The sequence below is a fragment of the Lynx rufus genome, unplaced genomic scaffold (genome assembly GCF_022079265.1).
Source record: "Lynx rufus isolate CCGP_SWC_20201006 ecotype Redwood Valley unplaced genomic scaffold, mLynRuf1.p SCAF_7, whole genome shotgun sequence".
NCBI classification, from domain to species: domain Eukaryota; kingdom Metazoa; phylum Chordata; class Mammalia; order Carnivora; family Felidae; genus Lynx; species Lynx rufus.
The window spans coordinates 134555121-134578841 of NW_025814889.1; the positions used below are offsets into that span (position 1 = coordinate 134555121).

Genomic DNA, 23721 nt, shown 5'->3' on the forward strand with positions numbered 1-23721 from the left:
ACTCCATGCCATACACTGTTCAGGCGGGCACCTGAGAGCGCTTGTCACACATTATCCTCATAACCGCTCTGTGACATAAGCAAACCCATCTGTTTCCAAGAGAAAAATCACCGAGACTTAGGCAGGAGAAGCCACTTGCCCAAGGCCAGGTGGCTAGTCAGCGGGCTGAGGGGAGACCCAACCAGGCCTGCCTTCAAGCCCACAAGTTCACTGCCGTCCCCTGGACCACGCTTCCCTCGAGACGTCACTGAATTCAAACCCTGTCACTGAAGAACACTGAGGTACCGCTTCATACCTTTAGAGTCTTAGCCATGTAACGAAATGTTCTTTTTATGGAGATTCTCTTCTTCGTAGGGCTCCCAGACACGGTGGAAATCAGCTAATTACTCCTCACAACACCTATTCCTCCTCTAGGAGAAGGGGTGAGGCCACGATGTTGTTCCCACTTTACTGATAGGAGACGGGGGTAGACAGGGGGCTACCGGCCAGCTGGAGAAGGGAAGCCCCAATGGAATGGCTCCCGCCCCACCTCCAGGGAGGTGCTGTTGAAGCTGCCGGTCCACAATGTAGCTAACCTCCTAGTTTACAAGCAAGCACGAGAGAGAACACGTTTGTAGTGTTCCCACAGTGTTTGTGACACACCATTTAGCCTGCGGTTATCCAGGAGGAAAAAAAAAAAACCCTTTCTAGGGAGTGCCAGGACACGAAAAGAGAATGGAATCAAAACTGAGTTGTAAAGCCCTAACCTGCTTGTCTCGCTCACCAGTGTCGTTGGCCTGTTAGGTTGGTCGCTCCAGGCTGGGTGGTAAGTGGAGTTGGCATTATGCCCTCTGGATAACTGTAGCTTACAAAGATACCTAAATCTTTACTCCTTCTTACTACACCCCACCCTTGTTATAAGCAAATGTTAAAACTTTCCACTGTTAAATGATCACAAATCCAAACATTTTTTTCCCCTTCAGTGATGTCATATTAGCCATGAAAATATACATTTAACTCTAAAGCAGCAAGTCTCTCCATGGTCAATCTAGCCATTTTTTTTAAATGTTTATTTATTTTTGAGAGAGAGAGAGAGAGAGCGCACAAGCAGGGGAAGCGCAGAGAGAGAGGGAGACAGAGGCTCCGAAGCGGGTTCTGTGCTGACAGCAGAGAGCCCAATGTGGGGTTCAAACTCCCGAATCGTGAGATCCTGACCTGGGCCGAAGTCGGCTGCTTAACCGACTGAGCCACCCAGGCGCCCCAAAGTAGCCATTAAAAAAAAAAAAATCATGTCTATTTCCTTGGGCTACCCTTTGAAATGTGTTTCTAAAAACCTCTAGGTCAGTTTCTCCTAAAGATATCCTTATTTTTAAGGATTTTATTTGTAAGTAATCTATACACCCAACCTGGAGTTTACAATCCTGACATTAAGAGTCCCATGCTCCACCAACTGAGCCAGCTGGGTGCCCCCTAAAGATTCCTTTGCTCGGCCACACTCAGAACTCTCACGAACAAGTCTGCAACACAACAGATTTTCTGTGCACAATTTTGGTATTTCTACTAAACAGAGAATCACATGGGCATACATCAAGCAGTAGAGTTGTACCCAAGAGTTTTAGTAAAATTACGAAAAATACCATTTGTTGCAGGGTTACAGTTGTGCTAGTGCATTGGCTTATGGAAACCCCACAACGTAGATCCTGTCCTATCTCCATTTGATATATTAGGAAAGGAGGCCTGGCGAGGTGAAGCAGTTGGCTGGAGTTATGAGCCAGAAAGTGACTGAAGTCTAATGAGCATGGCAGTCAGAACTTGAATTTGGAGTCAAATTCCATCACCCTGTCCCAACCATCCCCCAGAGGCCTTTCAAACCTCCTGCTTTCCAGGCCTGCTCAGGGGCCCAACTTCTTTCCTCAACTCCCAGCAAAATTCTGATTGCATCAGCTTGACAGCTTTCAGCTAGCTGAGTGTTGCACCTACACCTAGCCCCAAGGACTGCAAGCTGCCATTCCCCAGCCTGACTACTGGAAGGCCCAGGCTCACTGGTGAGAACCGGGATAAACGGGCCAAAGCACCCCCTCCCCACCCACTCCTACCCGGCTCTGGGAGTTTAGACAGGGAGAGTGTAGTACTGTTTGGGTGCAAAGCAGAGCATCATTTACGCTTTCATGAGATACAAAGTTCCTGGGCGCTGTATAGGAGCAGCTTCCTCTACCGTCTCCACACTTTGTGGACCCTCTCACATACTACATTTTTACGTGTTTCCGGAAGAAGTCCCGGGGAGTTTTTGTGTTTTAAGGGGGGAAAAAAAAGGAGGTTCTCCCACAAAGCGTGTAATCGGTACCCTGTGTAAAAGAATATTGTTTTGCTTCGCTTTTCCCCAGGAAAAGGAAGGAAAGGTCCTGCAGAGGAACAGAATTTCAGAGCTGTATAGGATTTTACAGATTAGCCCAACCCCTGAATTGTATGGATGAGGAAACAGGCTCTGAGTGAAGCCACGAGACTTTCCCAAGGTCATAAGCTAGTTAAGTGGGAGGGCGGAAGTGTGTACCCAGGCCCCGGCTCGGGGCCGGCCCTTTCTCTCCACCCGCGGGCCTCAAGAATGCTCCCTCCACGCTAGTGTTTATCTGGCCGCCACACCCGCACCAGAAACCCGGATCAGCGGGGAACCTGACACCTCCCCGGCCCCAACCCCCCCCCAGCAGCGGCCAAGCTAGCTCTGGCCAACCGTACGGGCAGGGCAGGTCGCCGTCTGCGGCCCTGCCCTCAGCCAACCTCTGGGTCGCGGGGGAGGAGGGGGGTGCCACCGCGCTGGTTTTGCGTTCTTATCCCACGACCCTGGGCAGAGTCCCCGGAACAAAAAAGCCCGCCCCTCCCCTCCGGGCCGCAGCCCCGCACGTGCTGCGCCTCGTGCAACGCCCCGGACCCCGCCCCCGCCCTCCATTGGCTGCTCGGTGCCTTCCTCTTCTTTCCCCTCCCCCCACTAGACTAGGGCTGCGGCTCCACGTGACCCGCGGGGGGACGGCCGTGCGGCCCGAGCGGGCGATTTGATAGGCTCCCTCGGCCGGCCTGGCCACTCCCAGCCCAGCCTGTCTTCAGTGGCGCGTCGGGAAGGTGGCGAGATTGCGATGAGAGTGAAGGGGAAACGGTTACGGTGGTCTGGGAGGAGAGCGGGGGTTATGAAGAGGGAGGCGATGGTGAAACCACTGGTAGAGGGTAAGGGGCTGCGGCGGAAGAGGGCCCGTGACACCGACTCCGGCAGGCGCCAATCAGGTGACACGGGCGGACGGGGCGGGGCCTCCGGCGTTACTCCTCACCTGGCTCCACACGTGCCTCGCTTACCCCGGCGGCCGAACCAATCACGGCCCAGAAGGCTGCGCCTGCCCTCCTCACAGGGTGGACCAATCCAAAGCTGCGATCCGGGGATGCTGGCCTGGCCTCATGAATAATTAATGTGCTAGAGCCAGTCTGCAGGCGGGGTAGGGATGGAGGGAGGTGGGGGTGCCGCTGGGCGCCTGCGCAGTAGCTGCCCGTGTCGGCAGCTGCGGCGGGTCGCACGGCTCCGGCCCGTCTCGGGGGGCGGGCGGGGGAGGCGAGGCGCGCGAGGAGAGCGCGGGGCACGATGTCGGACGCGGGCGGTGGAAAGAAGCCGCCTGTGGAGCCGCAGGCGGGGCCGGGCCCGGGACCGGGGCGCACCACTGGAGAAAGGGGCCTGCCGGGCTCCTTCCCACTGGTCCTGAAGAAGCTGATGGAGAACCCCCCGCGAGAGGCGCGCCTCGGTGAGGGGAGGGGGTCCGCGCGCGCCTGGGGGCGGGGTTTCCGCAGGGGCGGGGCCCTGTGAGGGCGGGACCGGGAGGTCGGAGGTCAGGTCCTAGCTGTCCTGCGGAGGGGCCTGGAGGGCGAGGCAAGGGGGTTGGGAAGAGAAGGTCGGGGTGAGTCGAGAGAGGCTAGGGCAGATGGGGGTTGGCGGGGAAGGGGCAGGAGGGAGAGGGTGGGGTGGGGGTCACGGTGAGGAGGTTCATTCGGGCAGCCTCACGGCGCGCGACGTGGAAGGGTTACTGAGAAGGCTGATGGGGGTCGTAGCAGCCACTTAAAGGACGCTCCAGGGCGCCTTCCCTGAGGATGCCTGCACCAGAATCAGTTGGGATGCTAGTTTAAAATGCTGGTTCTGGGGCCCCACCCATCGCCCACCCAATCTGTGGCTGTTGGGACAGGAATCTGCATTTGAAGGAGCACCCCACCTCTGTGATTCCAAAGTCCACTAAAGTTTGAGAAGCGCCAATTGTCTTTGTGTATGGACTTCCCCGATCCTGGGAGCAGGACCTTACTTCGTCCCTGCGTGTGCCTATCCCCGGCTACTAGGTACACACGGGAGCTTTTCTGCTGCTGAGGTGGGGGAGGGGTGTCAGGAGAGGGGATGCGAGGCGCTCTCCCAGGGGGAGAATGGGGCCAGGCAGGAGGCAGGTAGAGGGACGAGGGTCAGAATGAGGCCACTGTGGCCCTTCACCTGGTTGTTTGGGGCTGAGTCTAGACTTCGGGGCCACTATAGCAGGGCTGGGCTTCTGGTTTCCTAGGCCACAAAGGTCCCTGGGGCCTGTGTGGAAAGCAGGTTTGGCCCTGTTTTTTGGCCTGAGAACAGGAGGTTCAGGGCACAGAAGGAGTGCCACCTATTGTGAGGTTTTAGGGGCACTGAGGTCTGCTTTCTATCGGAGATCTTTGCATTTCTAAGAACCATCAGTGTAGTTCAAGGATTTGGGAAGGAAAATAAGCCCTCTGTGAATGACCTGTCTTGAGTTTATTTTCTTCTTAAAAATGCCATTTCTCTTGTTTTTCTGGGTGTGTTCTGAGGCTCCCATCTCTATGGCTGTCATTGTTGGGTTATAAATAGATTCAGCACATCAGGTAAGGCCAGGCTCCCCCCTCCTGCTTTGGAACCTCATATGCACAGACCCTTTTCTTTGTTTTGAAGGCACTGCATTATCCCGGATGTGAGGATGAGACAGGCTGCTGGAACAGGTGTACACATCTCTCAGGTTCTTATTCAAGATTACCAAGTAACAATCATCCATAACAATAATTCTGCCTTACATTTGTATGGTGCTTACAAAGCACTTTGACATAATCTTACTTAGTCTTCCATACTAGTTCTATAAGGTATTATCCCCACTTCCCAGATGAGGAAAGCTGAGGCTCAGAAGTGAGGATGCTTCCTCAAGGTCACCTAGCTAGGCCTTACAACTCGCAGTCTGGCCTGGTGCTTTTTACTGTATCACTGGCAATCAGTGATGTCAGTCCCTGTGACCTGAGTGATGGGCCTAGTTCTTTATCATCTCTTATAATTAAAAGTCCATCTTATAAAAACACTGATTAAAAGTATTCTTGGGGCTCCTGGCTGGCTCAGTCAGTGGAGCATGCAACTCTTGATAGTGGGGTCCTGAGTTCAAGCCTCACGTTGGGCACAGAGCTTACTTAACAATAAATTTAAAAATAAATAAACTTAAAAAGTAAAAACTGAAAAAGGTATCTATTCTTAATTGCTTAGGCCAGGTAAAACCTCGAATTTATTGTTACTTGTCCTTCAGTGTAGCTGTTTTTCTACCTCTTTCCTTTTCCTACCTCCTTTGATCCCCATGATCCCACCCAGCACTGGTCACAGTTATTTCTGAACAGAATGTAGAGTCAGGATTTCAGAGGAGGAGAACAGGGAGGCCATCTGGCCCACCCAGCCCACCAAAGCTTGGCTTTCTTACTTCCCATTTGGTTTTAAACCAAAGCTTGGTACAGAAGGCAGTTGCAACAATTCAAGTTAGAAGCCATGACCAAATTCTGTTTGTTAAAACCTCCACCTTTTTAACACACTGGGTGTGTCCATTTTTATTGGACCAACAGGCTGCTTTTTGACTGACTGTGGCCTAGGAGTCCATGCATGACTGCTTTAGTTCCAACATAATCATATTTGATTTCTCTTTTTCACTTCAGAATCCAGAGTTCAAAGTTGTCTCCCTCAATTTGAAAGCCCATTATGAACTTGTCATGATTTTATCTCCTACTTCCCTGATTAGCCTCCCTGTCACTTTGATTTCCTTCTAACCTTGTCACATTTCTTTCATCTTTTTTTCTTAATTTGCCCTTTCTTGGATATCTGCGTGCATAACTTTTGGGCTGAGACAATTAGGTGGGATCCCATCTCCACTAATTGATTAGCTTTGTTTTGAATGGAAACAAGCTTTTCTTCTTCAGCTCCAGCCTCTCCTTCTTCCCAGAAAACCTGCCTTCAGTCTTCTCTGCTTATTCAGGGATAGAGGTCTCTTGAAACGCTTGCTCTGAAAAAGGTCCTGAAAAGACAGCTCCAGGCTCTCTCTATCCAATAAACCTAAAGGGAGGCAGGCAGTTCGCAAACCCAGCATTTTTCATTCAGTATGCTCATTTTCCCTCCGCTTGCTCCTGTAGTGGCCCTTGAGATCTAGAAACGAGTCAGACATAGTTCCTGCCCTCAATGAGCTCACAGTAATAGCAGATGCCTGCTGTGTGCCGGGAGCCCTACAGGACACATATCTCTAGGGGCACCTGGCTGTCTCAGTCGATGGAGCATGCAACTCTTGGTCTTGGGGTTGTAAGTTCAAGCCCTACATTGGGTGGAGAGACTACTTAAAAACCAAAACCTTAAAAAAAAAAAAGTTACCTCTAGTCTTCACCAAAGAGTCTGCTTTATCCTTACAGTGGAGTCCACTGAGGCCAGGAGAGGTTCAGTAACATGGCTAAAATCACACATCATAGCAAGTGGGTGGCAGAGCAGAGCTGGGATTCAAGCCCTATTCTGGGTTGCTGTGGAGAAGAATAGCTAGAGGGGACAGGACAGGAGAACACAAAAGTTCTTGGCCTGAAGAATCCTAAAATATCCTTTCCTAAAATATCACTAAGATACCAGAAACTCCATTTTTTTCCCTGAAACCTGTCCCCTGCAGATGCCAGTCCCACAGCCTATTCTGAATTAAAGCTGGGACCACATCAGGCCCTGGAACTTGTGAACATTCTGGCAAGCCCAAGTATGGATGAGGTCATGCAGCCATCTGTAAAGGAGGCCAGTGGGTCTGGGTCAAACAACAGGTTATAACTAGAAGGCAGAGGGGGCTCTTGAAATTGATGGGATGGATCAGGGCTCTGAGAGAGATGAGTCAGCCCAGGGAGGCCCACTGCTTGCCTCCTGGGATTGAGTTACCCTCTTGTGTGGTGTCTCATCACAGATTCTGTGTCTGCAGATAAAGAAAAAGGGAAGGAAAAGCTGGAGGAAGATGAGGCTGCAGCAGCCAGCACCATGGCCGTCTCAGCCTCCCTCATGCCGCCCATCTGGGACAAGACCATTCCGTACGATGGCGAGTCTTTCCACCTGGAGTACATGGACCTGGATGAGTTCCTGCTGGAGAACGGCATCCCCGCCAGCCCCACCCACCTGGCCCAGAACCTGCTGCTGCCCGTGGCCGAGCTAGAAGGGAAGGAGTCAGCCAGCTCTTCCACAGCATCCCCACCATCCTCCTCCACTGCTGTCTTTCAGCCTTCTGAAACCGCGTCCAGCACAGGTTAGTGCCTGGCCACCTGTGCCAGCCCAAGAAGCTCAGTTCCCACTGAGGGCTGCTCAAGTCCTCACACCCAGGGAGGCCTTTCTCTCAGAGCAGGTCCTAGGGGGCTTGCCGTGTGGAGAAATCCTCTGCTCCCCACCCTTCAGCGCAGTCCGCTAAGGCTGGGGATAAAAATAGAAGTTCCTCAGCGCAGTTGCTGCCTTTCTGTTGGTTGGTGTGCTGCAGATGGTTAGGACAGTGGAGTGAGCCCTTCCAGTCTGAGCCTTACAAGACAGAGACCCCATCCTGCATCTCCTCAGCACTGCTCTTTACCTCTGCGTGCACTTGGCCACAGCTTATTGGGAAGCTCAGGCAGGAGTAATAATAGTAGTAGTTGTAACACTGGTAGTAATAACAACAAGATCAACAACAACAACAACATCAACTAACATTTATTTACCACTTACTCTGTACCAGGCATTAACACATAATCCTCACAAGAACCTTAAGAGATTGATACTCTACAACCTGTGTTTTTAGGTGAGGAAACCAAGAAGTTAACTAACTTGCCCAAGGTCACACAGTTGGTAGGCAGTGGAGGCAAATACTTAAAGCCAGGATGCCTGACTCCATAGCCACGTACTGCTTAGGCACTGGCACAAGGAAGGCATTCCTGCTGCCAGGACAGACATCACCTTCAGGACTCCTCCTTTATCCTCTTGTCCTTTTTCTGTTTTACCTCTGGGGATGGGTGGGTTGGTGGGTTGCTTGGTTGGTTTGTTTTCATGATGCTTGGACATGAACCCTTCACAAGAGACATGGTCCCTGCCCCAGGGAGCCCTACAAAGGCATACAGACCAGTGGATCCCGGGAAGGATCCCAGGAGCCAGTATGGAACCCAGGGGACCCACACCCAAGGAAGTCTCATGCTCTATATTAATTTACTTTATTTTTTTACTTTTTATTACGGAAAAATTTTCAAATACAAAAGAGACTACTATAACGAACCTTCATGTAACCATCATTTGGCTTTCATAATTCTTAACTCATAATCAGTCTTGTTTTCTTTTTTTTAAAATTTTTTTTTTTCAACGTTTATTTATTTTTGGGACAGAGAGAGACAGAGCATGAACGGGGGAGGGGCAGAGAGAGAGGGAGACACAGAATGGGAAACAGGCTCCAGGCTCTGAGCCATCAGCCCAGAGCCTGACGCGGGGCTCGAACTCACGGACCGCGAGATCGTGACCTGGCTGAAGTCGGACGCTTAACCGACTGCGCCACCCAGGCGCCCCCTCAGTCTTGTTTTCTATAGCTTCTTCCATTCTCTCACCTGATGATTTAAAGTCAGATCCTAGATACTATATCATTTCACCTGTAAATATTTCAATATGTATGCAAAATGTAAGGGTTCTTTCAAAAAACATAACAAAAATACCCGTTTTTCCATATAAAATTGACCATCCATCCATCAGCATTCAAATTTCCAAAAAGTTGTCTCATAAATGTTACTGTTTTGCAGTTTGTCTGAATCAGGATCCAAACAAGACCCACACGTTTCATTTAGTTATGCCTCTAATCTTCTGTAATCTACAGGGTCCCCTCTCCTTTTTTTCTTTGCAATTTATTTGTTGAAGAAACTCAATCATTGGTCCTGTAGAGTTTTACACGTGCTAGATTTCTCTGACTGTATCCCCGTAGTGCCATTTAACATGTTCCTCTGCCCCTTGTTTTTCTCCTGTAAAATTAGATCTAGAGGCTTCAGCTGATTGCAGCTGAATTCTTGCTTGAAGGCAGCTCATTTTGTGCTCCTCAGGTTATCCTGGAAGGCTGGGTCCGTGGGTGGGGAGGGGGCAGATCTGTAAATGAGCCCACATTTTATACCGTAGGCAATCTAGGTAGCGAAGCATTTGCCTTTGTTTTGTTTTTAAGTTATCCTTCTTAACGAAATACAGCATACAGAAATGCCCATATCGCAGCTCGGTGCATCTTCACAAAGTCAACCCACCCACGTAATTACCACACAGATCAGGTTATAGAGCACTGTTGGTATCCAGGAAATGTCTTGTGGCCCCATTCAGTCATTACTACCCAGAGATAATCGCTGTCCTTATTTCCATCACCAAAGATGCATGGAATTGTGTGTATCATACATGGAATTCTACATTAATTGAATATATGTGCATATTATATGTTATGTTTGTTTTTACCTATTATAAGTTAATTATGTTTTTATTCTGGCATTTATAGGTGCTTATAGCTAGCTTGATAATACACATACAAATTATGTGGGCATCAAAATCTTTTTTTTTTTTTTTTAAGTTTTATTTATTTTGAGAGAGAGCATGAGCAGGGGAGGGGAAGAGAGAGGGAGAAAGAGAATCCCAAGTAGGCTCCGCGCTGTCAGCACATAGCCCAAGGCAGGGTTCAAACTCACCAACCGTGAGATCATGACCTGATTCGAAATCAGGAGTCGGATGCTTTACCGACTGAGCCACCCAGACACCTCAGAGGTTTTTTTTTTAATTTTATCTATTATTTTTTGAGAGAGAGGATCCCAAATAGGCTCCATGCTGTCAGCATGGCATCCAGCATGGGAATCAAACTCACAAACCATGAGATCATGACCTGAGCCAAAATCAAGAGTCTGACACTTGACCAACTAAGTCACCCAGGTGCCCCCAGAATCTCTTTACACTAACAAAATATATTTACAAAACATGCTTATGGAATAGCTCTGTGTCAGAAGAAAACCACAATACAGGTAAAGTAAGATTGATATTGAAGAATTGTACACGTGGTAGAAATGAAAGTAGCATTTCCTCTTCTAATTTTTCAGTTCCTTCTGTTAAAAGACATCAGTGGTATGTGTGCTCTGTCTCGCTTCTTTTCTCAGATTTGTGAGAATCGTGCCTATGGCAGTTTGTTCATTTTCATTGCTTGGATGATATTCCATTGTATGATCACACCACAGCTTATCCATTTTGAGGCTGATGGACATTGGAGGTGTTCCTAGTTTTAGGTTATGCGTGGCACTGCCGTGAACATTTATGTGTGTGTCTTTTGGTAAATACATCTGTGCATCTCTGTGGGGCATTTACCTAGGAGTGGTATGGCTGGGTCATCAGACATGTATACTTTCAGCTTTTGTAGATCCCTCCAAATAGTGTACAAAGTGGTTGTAGCCATGTCTGCTCCTCCCAGCAGGGAGTGGGAGTTCTAGTTGTTAGTCTTTGGCACCTTGGCTCTTTGTTTTACAGGTGTAGAATTTGAGGGCTGCACTATTCCCATAGTTACCACATTGGTCCCTGGTCATTTCACTCTCCTGATTACAATTCTTTGTAATTAACTTCCTCTAATAGGATCCAGTGAGTTTACGTACATGATCTGGTGAAAACCTATCATGTCACACCTCCGCTCAGAACCCTCCAGTGGCTTCTCCCATCTCAGGACAAAAGTCAGAATTGGCACTGGCACTATTGACATTTGGACCAGATAATTTTTTGTTGTTGTTGGGGGAGGGGGAGGGGGAGGGACTGTCCTGTGCATTATAGATGTTTAGCAGCATCCTTGGCTTCTACCCACTGGATGCCAGTAGAACACCCCCCCCCTTCTTTTATGTGGACAGAATCGTCCCTGTTGAAAACCACTGCTTTATTGGGATTAAAAGCCCTATATTTTATGTTTTGGACCAGTCGTGTCAGTCTGTCCTCTCACCCTTTCACTTCAGCCACATTGGCTTCCCTTCTGTTTCTTGAACATACCAGTGCTTGCCTGCGCACATCCTGGTACACTTGATGTTCATTCTTTCTGAAATGTTCTCCTCCTAAATAGCCACATGGCATCCAACACTTTTATAGATATTTTTAATTTATCTTGTGTAATGTCAGCCTTCCCCCGCTAGAATAACATTCCACGAAGGCAAGGATTTTTACTTGTTTTGTTCACTGGTTTGTCTTTGCAAGGACGGTACCTGGCATATGGTAGATATTTAACAAATATCTACTGACTGAATATTTTGTGTATTCCTATCAGTAGCATTGAATGAGCAAGCCAAAGATACAGTTTTTTTGTATATAACTTATTTCTAATAATACACAACTTCTGAATTCTGAAAGTGCCTTTAATCCAATGTCCACTCTAAAATGGTAGCCAGAAAGGGCAGAGAACAGGATTCAGAGTCAGCTAGACCCGGACCCAAATTGCAGTTGGGTCACCTACCCTCTGTGTGACCCTGGGAAAACCAGGTTGTTTCTCTGAACCTCAGTTTCTTCATCTGTAAGATAAGGTTAACACCTGTCTGTCTTTCAGAGTTGTCCAAAGACTAAATGAGCACAGTGACTGATATGTCTCAAGGGACTCAAAAATGGAAGCCATTTCATTGTTCAGTCTGTGTCCTTAGCTCATAGTATTTCACAGAGAAATTCAGCTGTTTCTCATTATTTGAGAACTTGAAACCACAGGAAGTAAAGGGGGTATAATGATTTAATGTTTTGCTTAACATTTCTGGGGGGAAAAACACAATCGGAAAATCCTGTCTTTTTTGAGAACCTCTGTTTCCTTTTGAGCATTTTGTTCCTAAAGGAAAGAATTCTTTCCATATTTGTGTTGTTGAATTGAATCACTTATGCCAGTCTGGCTTGGGAGTTGATGCTGCTGTGGTTTTTTTTCACTCCAAGTGGCAGTGGCTGGTGCAACCTTGAGATTCAAGCAGGTGTCTGGGTGTGTGACATGAGTGAGTCTTTCTGTCCAGCGGGCTGCTTTGGGAACCCCTGCCTCTGTGTCTTTCAGAATCCTCCCTGGAAAAGGAGAGGGAGACACCCAGTCCCATTGACCCCAACTGTGTGGAGGTGGATGTGAACTTCAATCCTGACCCAGCTGACCTGGTCCTCTCCAGTGTCCCTGGTGGGGAGCTCTTCAACCCTCGGAAGCACAAGTTTGCAGAGGAGGACCTGAAGCCCCAGCCCATGATCAAAAAGGCCAAGAAGGTCTTTGTCCCCGATGAGCAGAAGGTAACCTGATATCTGTTATAAATGAAGGTACAGTGTTGGTTCAGGAGCCCAGGGGCTGTGTTTCTTCCCATTTGATTTTATGTGGAGGACCCTCTCTCCTCGCAGATACTATTTAGAAAGGCATGAGTTCAGAGTCATATCCTGCAGCAGTTGGTAGAAAGAAAGGGAGTCAGGTAGCATTTGGCCCAGTGCGACTCCCTGTCCCTTCTGTCTTTTCTTACCGGCCACCACTGTGTTGATGTTCCCACTTCCCTGGCCTTAGCCCAGCCTTCGGGCAAGAGCTCACCAGGCCACAGGAACTGGGGTTGAACGAGCCCTTGCTTTGAAGGACAAAAGATAGTTGTATGTTGCCATCCCCAGGGAGGAGCAAGCAGCTTTCAAGCTGATGCTTTTGTAGGAACTCAGAGAGGGGGAGAGAGAGGAGGATTTTATAGTCTTTCCATCCTTTTTTATGAAAAACTCAAAGGAACGTATTTCATCCAAGGTTTGGAATCAGGCAGACCTAGGTTCAAACTCTACTTTGCCACCTAAGCCTAACTGAGTCTCAGAGTTCCATCTGTAAAATGGGAATAACCATACCTGCCTCTCGGGTTTCTGAGGCTTTAATAATAATGACAATGAAAATGGTAAACATTTGTATATATTTACCTTCTATGTTATGTAAACCTTACTATAAGCCAGGGACTGTTGTAAGCACCTTGTACATATTAACAACTCAGTGAGGTAGTTACTGTTCTTATCCCCCGTTGTAAAGATGAAGGACAGGAGACATTGAGAGGTTAAGGAACTCAAACAGTTCCACCACTGATAAGAGGCAGAGCCAAGATTTAAATTCAGGGGACCAGATGCAGGGATGCAGGCCCTTAGCCATAACCAAAATGCAAGGCAAGTGCGCATACAGCCAGTGCCTTACGTTGAAGTAGCACAGAGCAGGCTACCAGTGAACCCTCTTCCCTCCACCACATATCCTACCCAAGGACTTCTGTTTGTTATTCCACCTTCCTGGGGAAAGGTTAGGGCCCCTCCATGTCCTTGACACGTGCAACTCCTTCCCTGGGGTCCCAGCTTTCGTCTGGCCGCACCAGATGTGTTTTATGAGGAGCATGGAGCGTGGGGTGCGGCAGGAGGGGAAAGGTTGGGTTCCCTCCTGGGGAAAGAGGAGAGACCCACAGAGAACACTTTCCCACAGGATGAAAAGTACTGGACGAGACGCAAGAAGAACAATGTAGCAGCCAAACGGTCCCGGGATGCCCGGCGCCTGAAGGAGAACCAGATCACCATCCGGGCAGCCTTCCTGGAGAAGGAGAACACAGCGCTGCGGACGGAGGTGGCTGAGCTGCGCAAGGAAGTGGGCAAGTGCAAGACCATCGTGTCCAAGTATGAGACCAAGTACGGGCCCTTGTAACCCGTGCCCCTGCTTGGGCAGCACTGCCTGCACCTCAGACCTCTGCCTGGGGGCTCCCTGAAACCCCACACACGCGTGGAGACTTATGACTCGTCACGGTCGAATGGTGGCACACCTGCTCCAGGAGCGTTCACGTTCAAGCTTCATTATCACACGGCCAGCGCACGTGGCGACTTCTCTGGGGGGCCAGCCTCCTCACCAGTGGGGATGCGAGAGAATCTACGTAGACGGGTGAATCAGCCTTAGTTTCTATTCTTGGATGTCCCAGTTGAATCGGAAGGGGACCTCTGGGGTACAGATCTCCTTTCACAGGGCGCTCAGGCTTCCCTGACTCTCCCTCAGTCTCCGGCCTAGGCCATCGAGCCTTTCTCCACAGAATGAGTCGTGACCCTTGTCGCCCGATGTCTTCTCAGGTAGCGGGGCGCATTTCCAGGTGGGGTGTGTCTGTCATCCACCTCACCCTCCCCAGAAAGTCGTTGAGAGAAGCATCCGTTCCCATCCCCCTCAGAGGTAGAAAGACACAGCAGCTCCTCCATAGTGTCCACATGGGTGCCAGGCCACAGGAGCAGGGTCTCTGCACAACCTGGGATGGGGTGTGGGTCTGGGGCCTGCAGCACAAGTGCACCCAGCTATTCTTAGCTCCCACACCCCTTTTCTCTTGTGGCTCTGAGGCCTGGAAGCCAGGGAGGAGGCCCTGGTGATGGTCTCTCTCCACTTTCCATTTGCTTTGGAGGAGGGACTCCCTGGGCGGCTGGTCTTCGAGTCTTGACCACAGTGCAGAGGGAGGCCTTCTCATTTCCTCTTCTCCAGGTCGGTCACTCATGGAGGCCACCTGAAACTTCTTTGTCCCACTACACTGGGCCTCTGGGCCTGCTGTTTCTTTTCACCCAGTGACCACGCTCAGATCTTGGATTTAAAAGGAAAACCCCCCTCGCCTAGGAAGCTTAACTTCCTGGAGCCAGGATGCACCTTCCGCATGGTGTTTAGAAAACCGGCCTCCATAGCCCCTTACACTGTGGGCGGAGAGCTGGGGCATGTTTCTCAAGAAGTTCCTGTTTTTTCTTGCTCTGCTCTCCAGTATGGGCCAGGCCAGAGTCCATTTTCCCTAAAAACAGAAGAGGGCTTCCCAGTTCTTGCTTCAGGACCCCTCCCCCGTGCTAGCTGCCCGGAGTGTCAGCCGGCAGGACCTGGTGAGGGATCACCAGGAGCACAGCTCAGCTCTTGCACGGAATAGCAGCCTCTTGGGCCGTGCAGTTGGGCTAGGGTCCCTTCTGTCTGCATCCCAGGAGACACGGGCCACCCACACAGGCCTGGCTGTGGTGTGGAGGGGAGGGGTCTTCGCAGCTGTGGCTCTGCTACCTCACAGCTGCTCCTTTCTCTTGTGTCGGCGGACTCAAGTCGTCCTTTTTCTGTACCTGGAAGATTGAGGAAAGCCGTGGAACCCTCTGCTCACTGTGGTCAGCAGGGGTACCTGGAGATGGGTGTATTTATTTGCTCAGGGCGGGCAGCCTGTGGTAAAGAGGGGTCAGAGGTGAGAGGCGCACTTTGTCGTGCTTAACCACTGGCTTTATTTAAAGTGGTGGCTCCGAGTCCAGGCCCTGACCCTAAAAGACTTTTCATAACAGATGTTAAGACCGGGGAAAACCATGCACTGGCCATGGGCCACACCCCAGGAGAATGCCACGGCCCTCTGGGGACCTGCACACCTGCCCTTCCAGGGTACTTGACAAGGGTCCCCGAGGCCAAGGGAGGCCGCCCCCTCCCTCTTGATTTTTACTTTGTGGTTCTATAAAAACCGTGTTCACTTTCACTGTATTGTAACCACAACAGGGCCGTTGCATCCGGCATGTCCGTGTCCTGCCCCGGGCAGCTCGCCCGCCCGGGCACTCTCTCTCTGGTCTGGCTACCCACCAAGAGGGCAGTTCTCACTTTGTAATTGGTAGAAGAGCCTCCAGCTTAAAAGCTCTTCATTTTCTTTGGCCAGAAAGTATATGGCTCGTGTTTGTTTTGTTTTGTTTTGTATTTTTAAGGATGGACATTTAATCTCCGGATGGTGTCCATGTTCCGACCCCAGCGGGTGGAATGATGGCCTGGTGTCTCTCCTCTTTGTCTCACCTTCTGCCTGTTCATTGCCCTCCCTTTCTTCCCCGCCAGGCAGTGGGTGTCTGGTTCCTTCCCAAAGTGCTTACTTGGAAAGAGTGTGGCTGCTGACCTCTTTTAGAAGAGCTCCTTTGAATTGGGAGCCTGGCAGGGACAAGAAGGAGGGGTCCACAGAGGTTGACATTTTGAGGAAGAGGAGTGCTCAGGTAAAGCATGTATCCTTCCCAGGCCTAAAAATCGGGTGCTTGGAGCAGGAGAGGCCTGCTGCCTGCTCAGTATCCCGTCAGGAATTGAGAGTCTCCTTGACTCTCTCCTGGACCCTTTCCGTCTTGGGGCTGACAGCCAAAGAGTGAGGCTCCTGTGCTCAGACCTTTGACGTCTTTTAAGAAGCACTGGAGGCTAGGGAAGCCAGCTAAACGGCTTTCCTTGGGTTTATGATAGCTTGGGGAGTGCATGCCTTCCTAAGTTCCCTGTCTTCAGCTTCATGGCAGCCTCATTGCAACCTCAGAACAGACAAACCAAGAATGAGCTAGAATGTTGAAAGAATATACATATAATAAATGTATATCTAGATATATAAATATATATATATATATAAATATATATATATATATATTTAGAGAGAGAGTTTTCATGATGGCTAGCACCTTGTGGAGGACCTGGGTAACTCGTACCCTTGGCCAAAGGAAGAGGTTTGCCTGTCCGGGTCCTGAGGTTGGGGAGGGCACTTGGCAGTGACCCTGGACTCTGGGTAAGCATTGCCCTGTGAAGGGGGCTGCTGTGGCCCCAGGCAGGCAGCTCATACAGTCCTCTAGCCTGAGGCGGGGTAGCAGGCCTGGGAACCAGCAGGGGAGAGCCCCTTCGTGCTGGGCAGCTCTCCATCCAGGCCCCTGGGGGCTCTGCTCCAGGTGACACAAAGGGCCAAGAACCCCTGGTTTTCGTGGCAGAGCCCCACCCCAGAGCTCCTTTGACATCTGTTAATTAAGTGCAATAAATTTTTCTAGAAAATGGCAAAGATGACTTCCAGGTGGATATTGCTATCATATGGTGTTGGGGATGCCAGAACACCACTTGGTTTTATTTTTCTAAGTGCATGTGACAGAGTGTGTGGGGCTCTGCACCCTCCCCTGGGAGCTGGCATTCCAGCGGGCCCCTCGCCCCTTTACCTTTGGTGGGGGAAGGAGGCAAGGAGAAAACCCCTTCTTCCCAGTTGGAGAGGGCAGAAGCAGACTGTAGCCCATTGGCCTTATGTGCGTGTGTGCGTGCGAATGTGTCAGTGCTGGTGGGCCGGAGTGATGTGGCAGGGAGGGAAGCCGGGAATGTATCCTTTTCCAAACAAAATTAAATATTTTGAGATGAGAATTGTGGGGCTGTCTCTTCTGTCCTCCTCCCTTCCCATGTTTCCTCTGGGTGCATTTCAGCCTAGGAACCTGAGGGACGTCCAGGCACCCATGTGTCACCAGCTGGGTACTCTCGGCCAGGTCACCCAACCACGCTGTGCCTCAGTTTCCTCATCTGTCAGATGGGAGTAATTCTGCCTGCTTACCTCACAGTTCATTGAGGAACAACAAATACCAGATAAGAAGCAGTTTGAACAAGTAAAAGTGCCGTACACATACTAGAAAGACAGGGAACTGCTCAGGAAGACTGCTCAGGGAGCAGTGGGCAGCAGCTCGGTAAAAAGGAAAAAAGCATAAAGACTGAGAGTTGGGTCCTGATGGTGGGATTCTGGGGGGTTTCCTTTTCTCCTCTTGCTGAATATTCTGTCTGTGGCCATCAGACCATCACAATTAAAAGGTAAGTTTATAGGGGCATCTGGGTGGCTCAGTTGGTTAAGCGTCCAACTTGTGATCTCAACTCAGGTCATGATCTTAGGGTCAGGGTCACTGAGCACTGTGCTCCGTGCTGGGTGTGAAGTATACTTAGAAAAGAAAGAAAAAGTAAACACAAGGGTGCAGCCACTTGGGACCCTTGTTGTCACTACTGATTTGCTCAGCATTGGTGTCCCCAGGTCCACATCCCCTGCTCAGGGCTGGCCTGGGGTCCCTGGGGGCCTTCATCGGGGGCGGGGGCAGAATAGGGTGCACCATCCGACTCAGAGCCTGCTGCAACTTCCCATCCTCCTCCTGCATCTCCGCCCTGTCCTCGCCCTTCTCCCTCGGCCCCCTCTATGCGCAGAGCTGGTGGCGCCTGCTTCCCCCAGGAGGCCTGCAGCTGCCTGTTTAAAACCAAGACTGTTCTGCCCTCTGCCTCCCCGTGCTGCATGGTAGAAGTGCTGAGGGTCGCTGTGTCTTGAGGGACCAGGAACCAGCCCTAATTTTGTTTCTGAGGGGGAAAAGTTTGCATTTAGAGTTTGGAGACGGCAAGGTGGACTTTTAAAAATGGCCATTTTACAAATAGAAAAGCAAAGTGATATGCCCCAAATAATAGCAGTGGAGCTGAAATTCAAACCCAGAGTGGGTTTCAAATTTTCAAGTTCAAATTCCCTGAACAGTAAAGGGAGGCAGACTGTTGTTGGCCTTGGGGTCAGGGCAGTACCATATATCCTGTCTTTTAACCAACTGCACCCGTGGGTCTTCCTGCCTCCGCACAGCTTACAAAGGCCTTACAGCCCAGCCTCCTGCTCATGCCAGCTCCCAATATCTTGAGTATCTTCTAGTATCTTCTTTTAAACATTTTTTTAAATGTTTATTTTTGAGAGAGACCGAGTGTGAGCCAGGGGAAGGGCAGAGAGAGAGGGAGACACAGAATCCAAAGCAGGCTCCAGGCTCTGAGCTATCAGCACAGAGCTCAACGTGGGGCTCGAACTCGAACTGTGAGATCATGACCTGAGCTGAAGTTGGACACTCAACCAACTGAGCCACCCAGGTGCCCCACTTCTATAGCCTCAGCCAGGGCTTGGTGTTTTGAGATACTATCTTGTCTGAACTTACTGGGGGTGGGAGGAATGTTCACCCCATTGTACAGAAGGGGAAACCAAAATTTAGAGAAACTTCATCCAACAAATATCTATTAAGTGTCTATTCTGTGTCAGCTCCGCCTCCTGCCCTCACAGTCTGCTAGGAAAGACAAACATTCCACAGACGAAAATAGGGAATGATGGATTGTACTAAGTGATGTGGCTGTAAAGACTGGGGAACTATGAGAGAGACCAGTCCTACTGGAAGGGGTCAGGGAAGACCTGTCTGCAGGCAGCATTTAAGCTGAGACCAGAAGGGTGAATGGATGTGACTTGCCCTTAAGACTCACAAGTTGGGCACAGCTGAGTCCTGTGGGTGGCTTCTGACCTCTGTCTGTATGCCTGTTTCCTGGGCAGACACGGCCGTCCTGCTGTCTAGAGGGGTGAGGCACAAAGAGACCAGTTAGGAGAAGACCCAAGGTGAGTGGGACCTTGACGCTCCCACCCTCTTGTCATTGAGGTTGGGAATGGGACACCAAGAAGCCTGGGAAAGCAGATGTAACTTAAACCGAAGCTCGGGCCCAGCGGCAGAATCCTCAGGCAAAGGCATTGTGTTGGCCTTTCCCCACCGCCTGAGCCACCTTGGGGTCTTCAGGGGGCTGCTACATGGTTATTGACCCAGCCCTGGACACAGTTCATTGGTCAACGAGTAAACATGTGACTAAACCGGGCCTATAGGGTCCTTCCCTGAAATCTGTTTCTCCCTGAAGGTGACCTGCCCTAACCCACTACTCTGTGCTCTCATACGGATGCTCCCACCCAAAGCAGAGGTTTGTGCAGCTTGGGAGCATAGGGGATTCGGGCTCAAAATATAGCAAAGCTACAAGATCTCTGCCGAGCACGTGGCAGGTAAGAACACAGGCTTTGGAGTTAGTCCTGGGCTCAGACCTTGCCTCCATCACCAATTCAGGGTATGATCTTGGGCAAGTCACTGCCCCTGTCTGGGCTTCTGTTGTTTTGTTTGCCTTCTTTCTTTTTCTTTTTTTCTTTTTTCTTTTTGAGAGAGCACAAGTGGGGGAGAGGCAGAGAGAGGGGGGCAGAGGACCCAAAGTGGGCTCTGCATGCTGACAGGCTGACAAGCACTGGGCTTCTGGGTTTTTTTTATCTGTAGAGTGGGACACCAGCTTCACAGGCACCTGGGAAGTGCTGACGCCACTGTAGCAATGGTATAGAAGGTGCGACACGGACCAGGCCTAGCAGCTGGTCAGTGTGGGATGCAGCCAGGCTCAGACCAGCTGTGTGGCCTGGGGTGAGTTATTCCACCTCCCCAGGTGATTTCTCTGTCTGCACAAGGTGAATGTGCTACACAGAGAATGTGTGAGTGCCTAACACCATGCATTTCTCCCTCCCACCTCACCGGAGGACAAACTTCCAAAGCTGGACACACACCCCCTTCCTTAACTGTACCCAACTACCAGACAGCCCTGGTACATCTCCCAAGGCTATGCCAGGCCAGCCCCGCTGGCAGCTCCTGACGTCAGCTGCTAATCCGGGAAAGCTGCCAGCCAGAGGTAGGGGTGAACAGCAAAGGAAGTCAGAAACAGGTTAGAAGGTGGGTGCCCCCAGCCCCTGGCCCCCAGCCAGCCCTTCCTGTGCTCTCATCAGCTTCTTACTTCAGCAAACCCTCCCAGCCTCGCAGGCTGATGCCCGGACATGGTGGAGCAAGGGCCTCTTATCGTGAGCCACCGGCTCTGAGGCTGCAAGTGTCTCCAAGCTGGGTAGGGGGCATCCTTTTCGGCCTGGGTTCCAGGCTGACTCTAGGTGGTGCCATGTGGGCTGCAGAGAAAGCAGAAGAAGGAGGAATCTCAGCCAGTTCTCTGAGCCTAAGCCAGGGACACCATCCCTCATGCTCTCCTGTCATCTCAGCCTCACACCACCCAGGATGTGCATTGTTTTACAGAGGAGGACGCACTGAGGCTCAGCCAAGTCCTATGTGACTTGCGCAAGATCTCATAGCTACTAAGTATCAGAGCGAGATTCTAACCCAGACCAGGTGGTTCCTGAGCCCAAGCTCTTCCTCCGTCCCCGCCATCTCCTGGCCAAGGTGCTGTGCTGCCTCGGCCTGTCCGCGTGCAAAGCACACCCCCACCCGCCACCTCCCTCGGGCCGGCGGAAGTCAGCCAGCCAAAGCAGCCAGACCAAGGCCTGGTCTGACATCTTCCCATGGACTGTCCAAGCCACCCTGGCCAGCAGTAGGGAGGCCAGGCCCAGCTGCTGGCGAGGGGGAGGAAAGACTAATGTTTGTCCCACACGCTGGGCCAGGACCTTCACAGTGTCCCCCATTGGACAAATGTGGAAACAGGTTTGGAGAGGGGAAGTGACTTCCCTGAGGCGATTCTGCTTCTCCTCCCCACCCTCCTCCCAACCTCTTCCTTGGTCCTCACCCCCCCGCCCCCGCCCCAGACCAATGTATTTCCTTCTCCTTCCCTTACAGCATGTCCTCTCCTCCTCGGTGCCAGGGCCAGAGGCTCTGGACCACAAGGACCTCAGAAGTTATCCTATCCAGGCCCTCCTTGAATGGATGGGCGAGGGACCCAGAGAGAGAGAGAGAGAAAGGAGCTACCCAAGGCCACAGAACAAAATGAGATTTGGGCTAAGGGATCTTGCATCTCCACGTTTCCTATCTCCCTGAGATCACATCGAAGCTGGGTGACCCTTCACTCAGGAGGGCACTGGCTGTCCCTACTCGTACCCAACCACAAGGTGCTCACAAAAACCTGGGCTCACATGGAACCAGCCTCATCCCAGGTCCATCTCCAGCTTGCTGTGTGCCCTCCTGCAAGCCACATCCCTCTCTGAGCCCCTTCTTCATCAGTGCCATAGGATCAGAATCCCCTGTCCTGCCCACCTATCAGGGTTGCCATGAGGATCCTATGAGGTGCTGGATAGAAGCCCCTCGTAAATTGCAAGGGATGGGACATAGGACAGTGTCCCATCCCAACACATTTGGGACCCAGAATATGATAGATGCCTCACTCCCCCCTTACCTCCACCTCACACACTAATCACTTCCCCATAGACTTGCCAACGCGGGCTAGTCCACCATTAGAAAAGCTGTCTGGAGGGCAGAGACAGGTAGGTAGAGGCAGGAGATAAGGCTGGAAATCAGCAGGGCCAGGCCACTCAGGGCTAAAGAGCATGGCTGTCCTCCTGAGTCTGAGTCCACAACTGCTTTAACCACATCTGTGGCAGGCTGGGCTATACCCCCAAGCCTGTTACTCTGAGAAGCTGCTGGACTGAACTCAAATCACCTTGAAATCCTATCCTAGAACTTTGCTGAGGCCCCAAGTGCAAGCCTCAGGGGTGTGACCAGAGCAAGTGGAAGCACCCAAAGCTGGGACTGGAGTCCTGGGCCAGGAGCCAGTGCCCAGCCTACCAGTTACTCACTGAGGCCCTCCTTGCTCTGGGTGTCAGTTTCTCCATGTGCCCAAGGATACTGGAACTGTGGGTCTCAGCACTGATGTTCAGATTCTGCAATATAGCATCACCAGGCCCCTGTCCATACTTGGGCAAGCCCAGCCTTCCCTTCTGCCTTTTCTCTGCCTCACAAATTCCTACTCATCCCTCCAGGTCCCAGTCAGCAGTCACCTCCACCAGGAAGTCTTCACCAACACCCCTGGGGACAAGTTGCCCCTCCTGCATGATTCCACACCTTCTTCGGCAGGCCTCCAGTCAGACCCAGTCCTGCCCTCAGACTTGAGGTGAGGCTCCAATTAATTAAAACACATGAAATCTGAAGAGCCTGGTTACTTCTGTAGCTTAAGTGTCTGACTCTTGATTTCAGCTCAGGTCATGATCTCACAGATTTGTGAGTTCAAGCCCCAAGTCGGGCTCTGACAGCACAGAGATTGCTTGGGATTCTCTCTCTCTCTCTCTCTCTCTCTCTCTCTCTCTCTCTCCCTCCCTCCCTCTCTCCCTCTCTGCCCCTTCCCTGCTAATGTGCACACATGCACTCCTTCCCTCTCTCAAAATAAATAAACTTAAAAAACTAGACATGAAATCCTTAGAATAGAGTAACACAGAGCACGCAGCCATGCAGATCATCTATACCCCAGCAACCTGCCCTGTGTACCTCCACCCACATCCTCTCCCCTAAGCTCCACACACTAATCTGGCACCTCCACGTGGTCGTCTCACAGACATTTCCCCTTAGCCTGCCCAGAGGCTCCTGGTCTCCCCCAAACCTGCTCCTCCTATGTCTTCCCTTCAAAGTAAAGGGCCCACTGTTCCCCAGGTGCTTAGACCAAAACCTAATTCCCTGCTTTATCTCACAGCCCCATCCAATCCATCCACAAGTCCTATCAGCTCTAGAATCCAGTGGCTCCGTACTATCCCCACTGCCACCCCTGGTGTCTGAGCTGCTTCTGTGTCCTACCTGGATGGTGGCAGCACTCCCTCCCCCAACTTCCTCTTTTTTCACTGCCCAGTTTGTCCCTCTCATGGCACCTTTCAACTATCCACCATATCCCACGGCTCCCATCACACTCAGAAACAAATCCCAACTCCTCACCACAGCCTGAAGATCTCTGTGACACCTGCCTGTGACTCTTTCTTTCCTCCCCCTCCAGCTCCAGCAGCAGGCTCCAGCCACTTTGCCCTTGGGCTCCTCCTGGGTCATGCCCAGCTCCTTCCCATCTCAGACATAGTGCACTTGCTGTCCTGTGTGTTGGAGTGCCGTCCCCCAGATCTTCTGGGCCTGGTCTCACTCTCGTG

The 23721-nt window shown here is 51.0% G+C and overlaps 1 protein-coding gene across 2 annotated transcripts; it reads left to right on the top strand.

The window, feature by feature from the left end:
* The first annotated feature begins 3045 nt into the window (after positions 1-3045).
* TEF (TEF transcription factor, PAR bZIP family member) lies at positions 3046-17408 on the top strand. 2 transcript variants are annotated; one of them, XM_047066682.1, is made up of 4 exons: positions 3046-3252; positions 7239-7556; positions 12324-12544; positions 13734-17408. In XM_047066682.1, exons 1-4 carry the CDS (start codon positions 3108-3110, stop codon positions 13947-13949), a joined length of 900 nt encoding a protein of 299 aa, XP_046922638.1. In that variant the 5' UTR covers positions 3046-3107; the 3' UTR covers positions 13950-17408. The 2 variants fall into 2 exon arrangements, with proteins under 2 accessions (XP_046922638.1, XP_046922637.1); XM_047066681.1 differs by lacking the exon at positions 3046-3252 and adding an exon at positions 3578-3758.
* Positions 17409-23721: the final 6313 nt, after the last annotated feature.

What these genes read in the sequence shown, in the direction of transcription:
- TEF (XM_047066681.1), top strand. Translation starts at nt 3,602, where the DNA reads ATGTCGGACGCGGGCGGTGGAAAGAAGCCGCCTGTGGAGCCGCAGGCG. An exon ending in CCCGCGAGAGGCGCGCCTCG is followed by an intron (nt 3,759 to 7,238) that starts GTGAGGGGAGGG and finishes CTGTGTCTGCAG; the next exon opens with ATAAAGAAAAAGGGAAGGAA. An exon ending in TGAAACCGCGTCCAGCACAG is followed by an intron (nt 7,557 to 12,323) that starts GTTAGTGCCTGG and finishes TGTGTCTTTCAG; the next exon opens with AATCCTCCCTGGAAAAGGAG.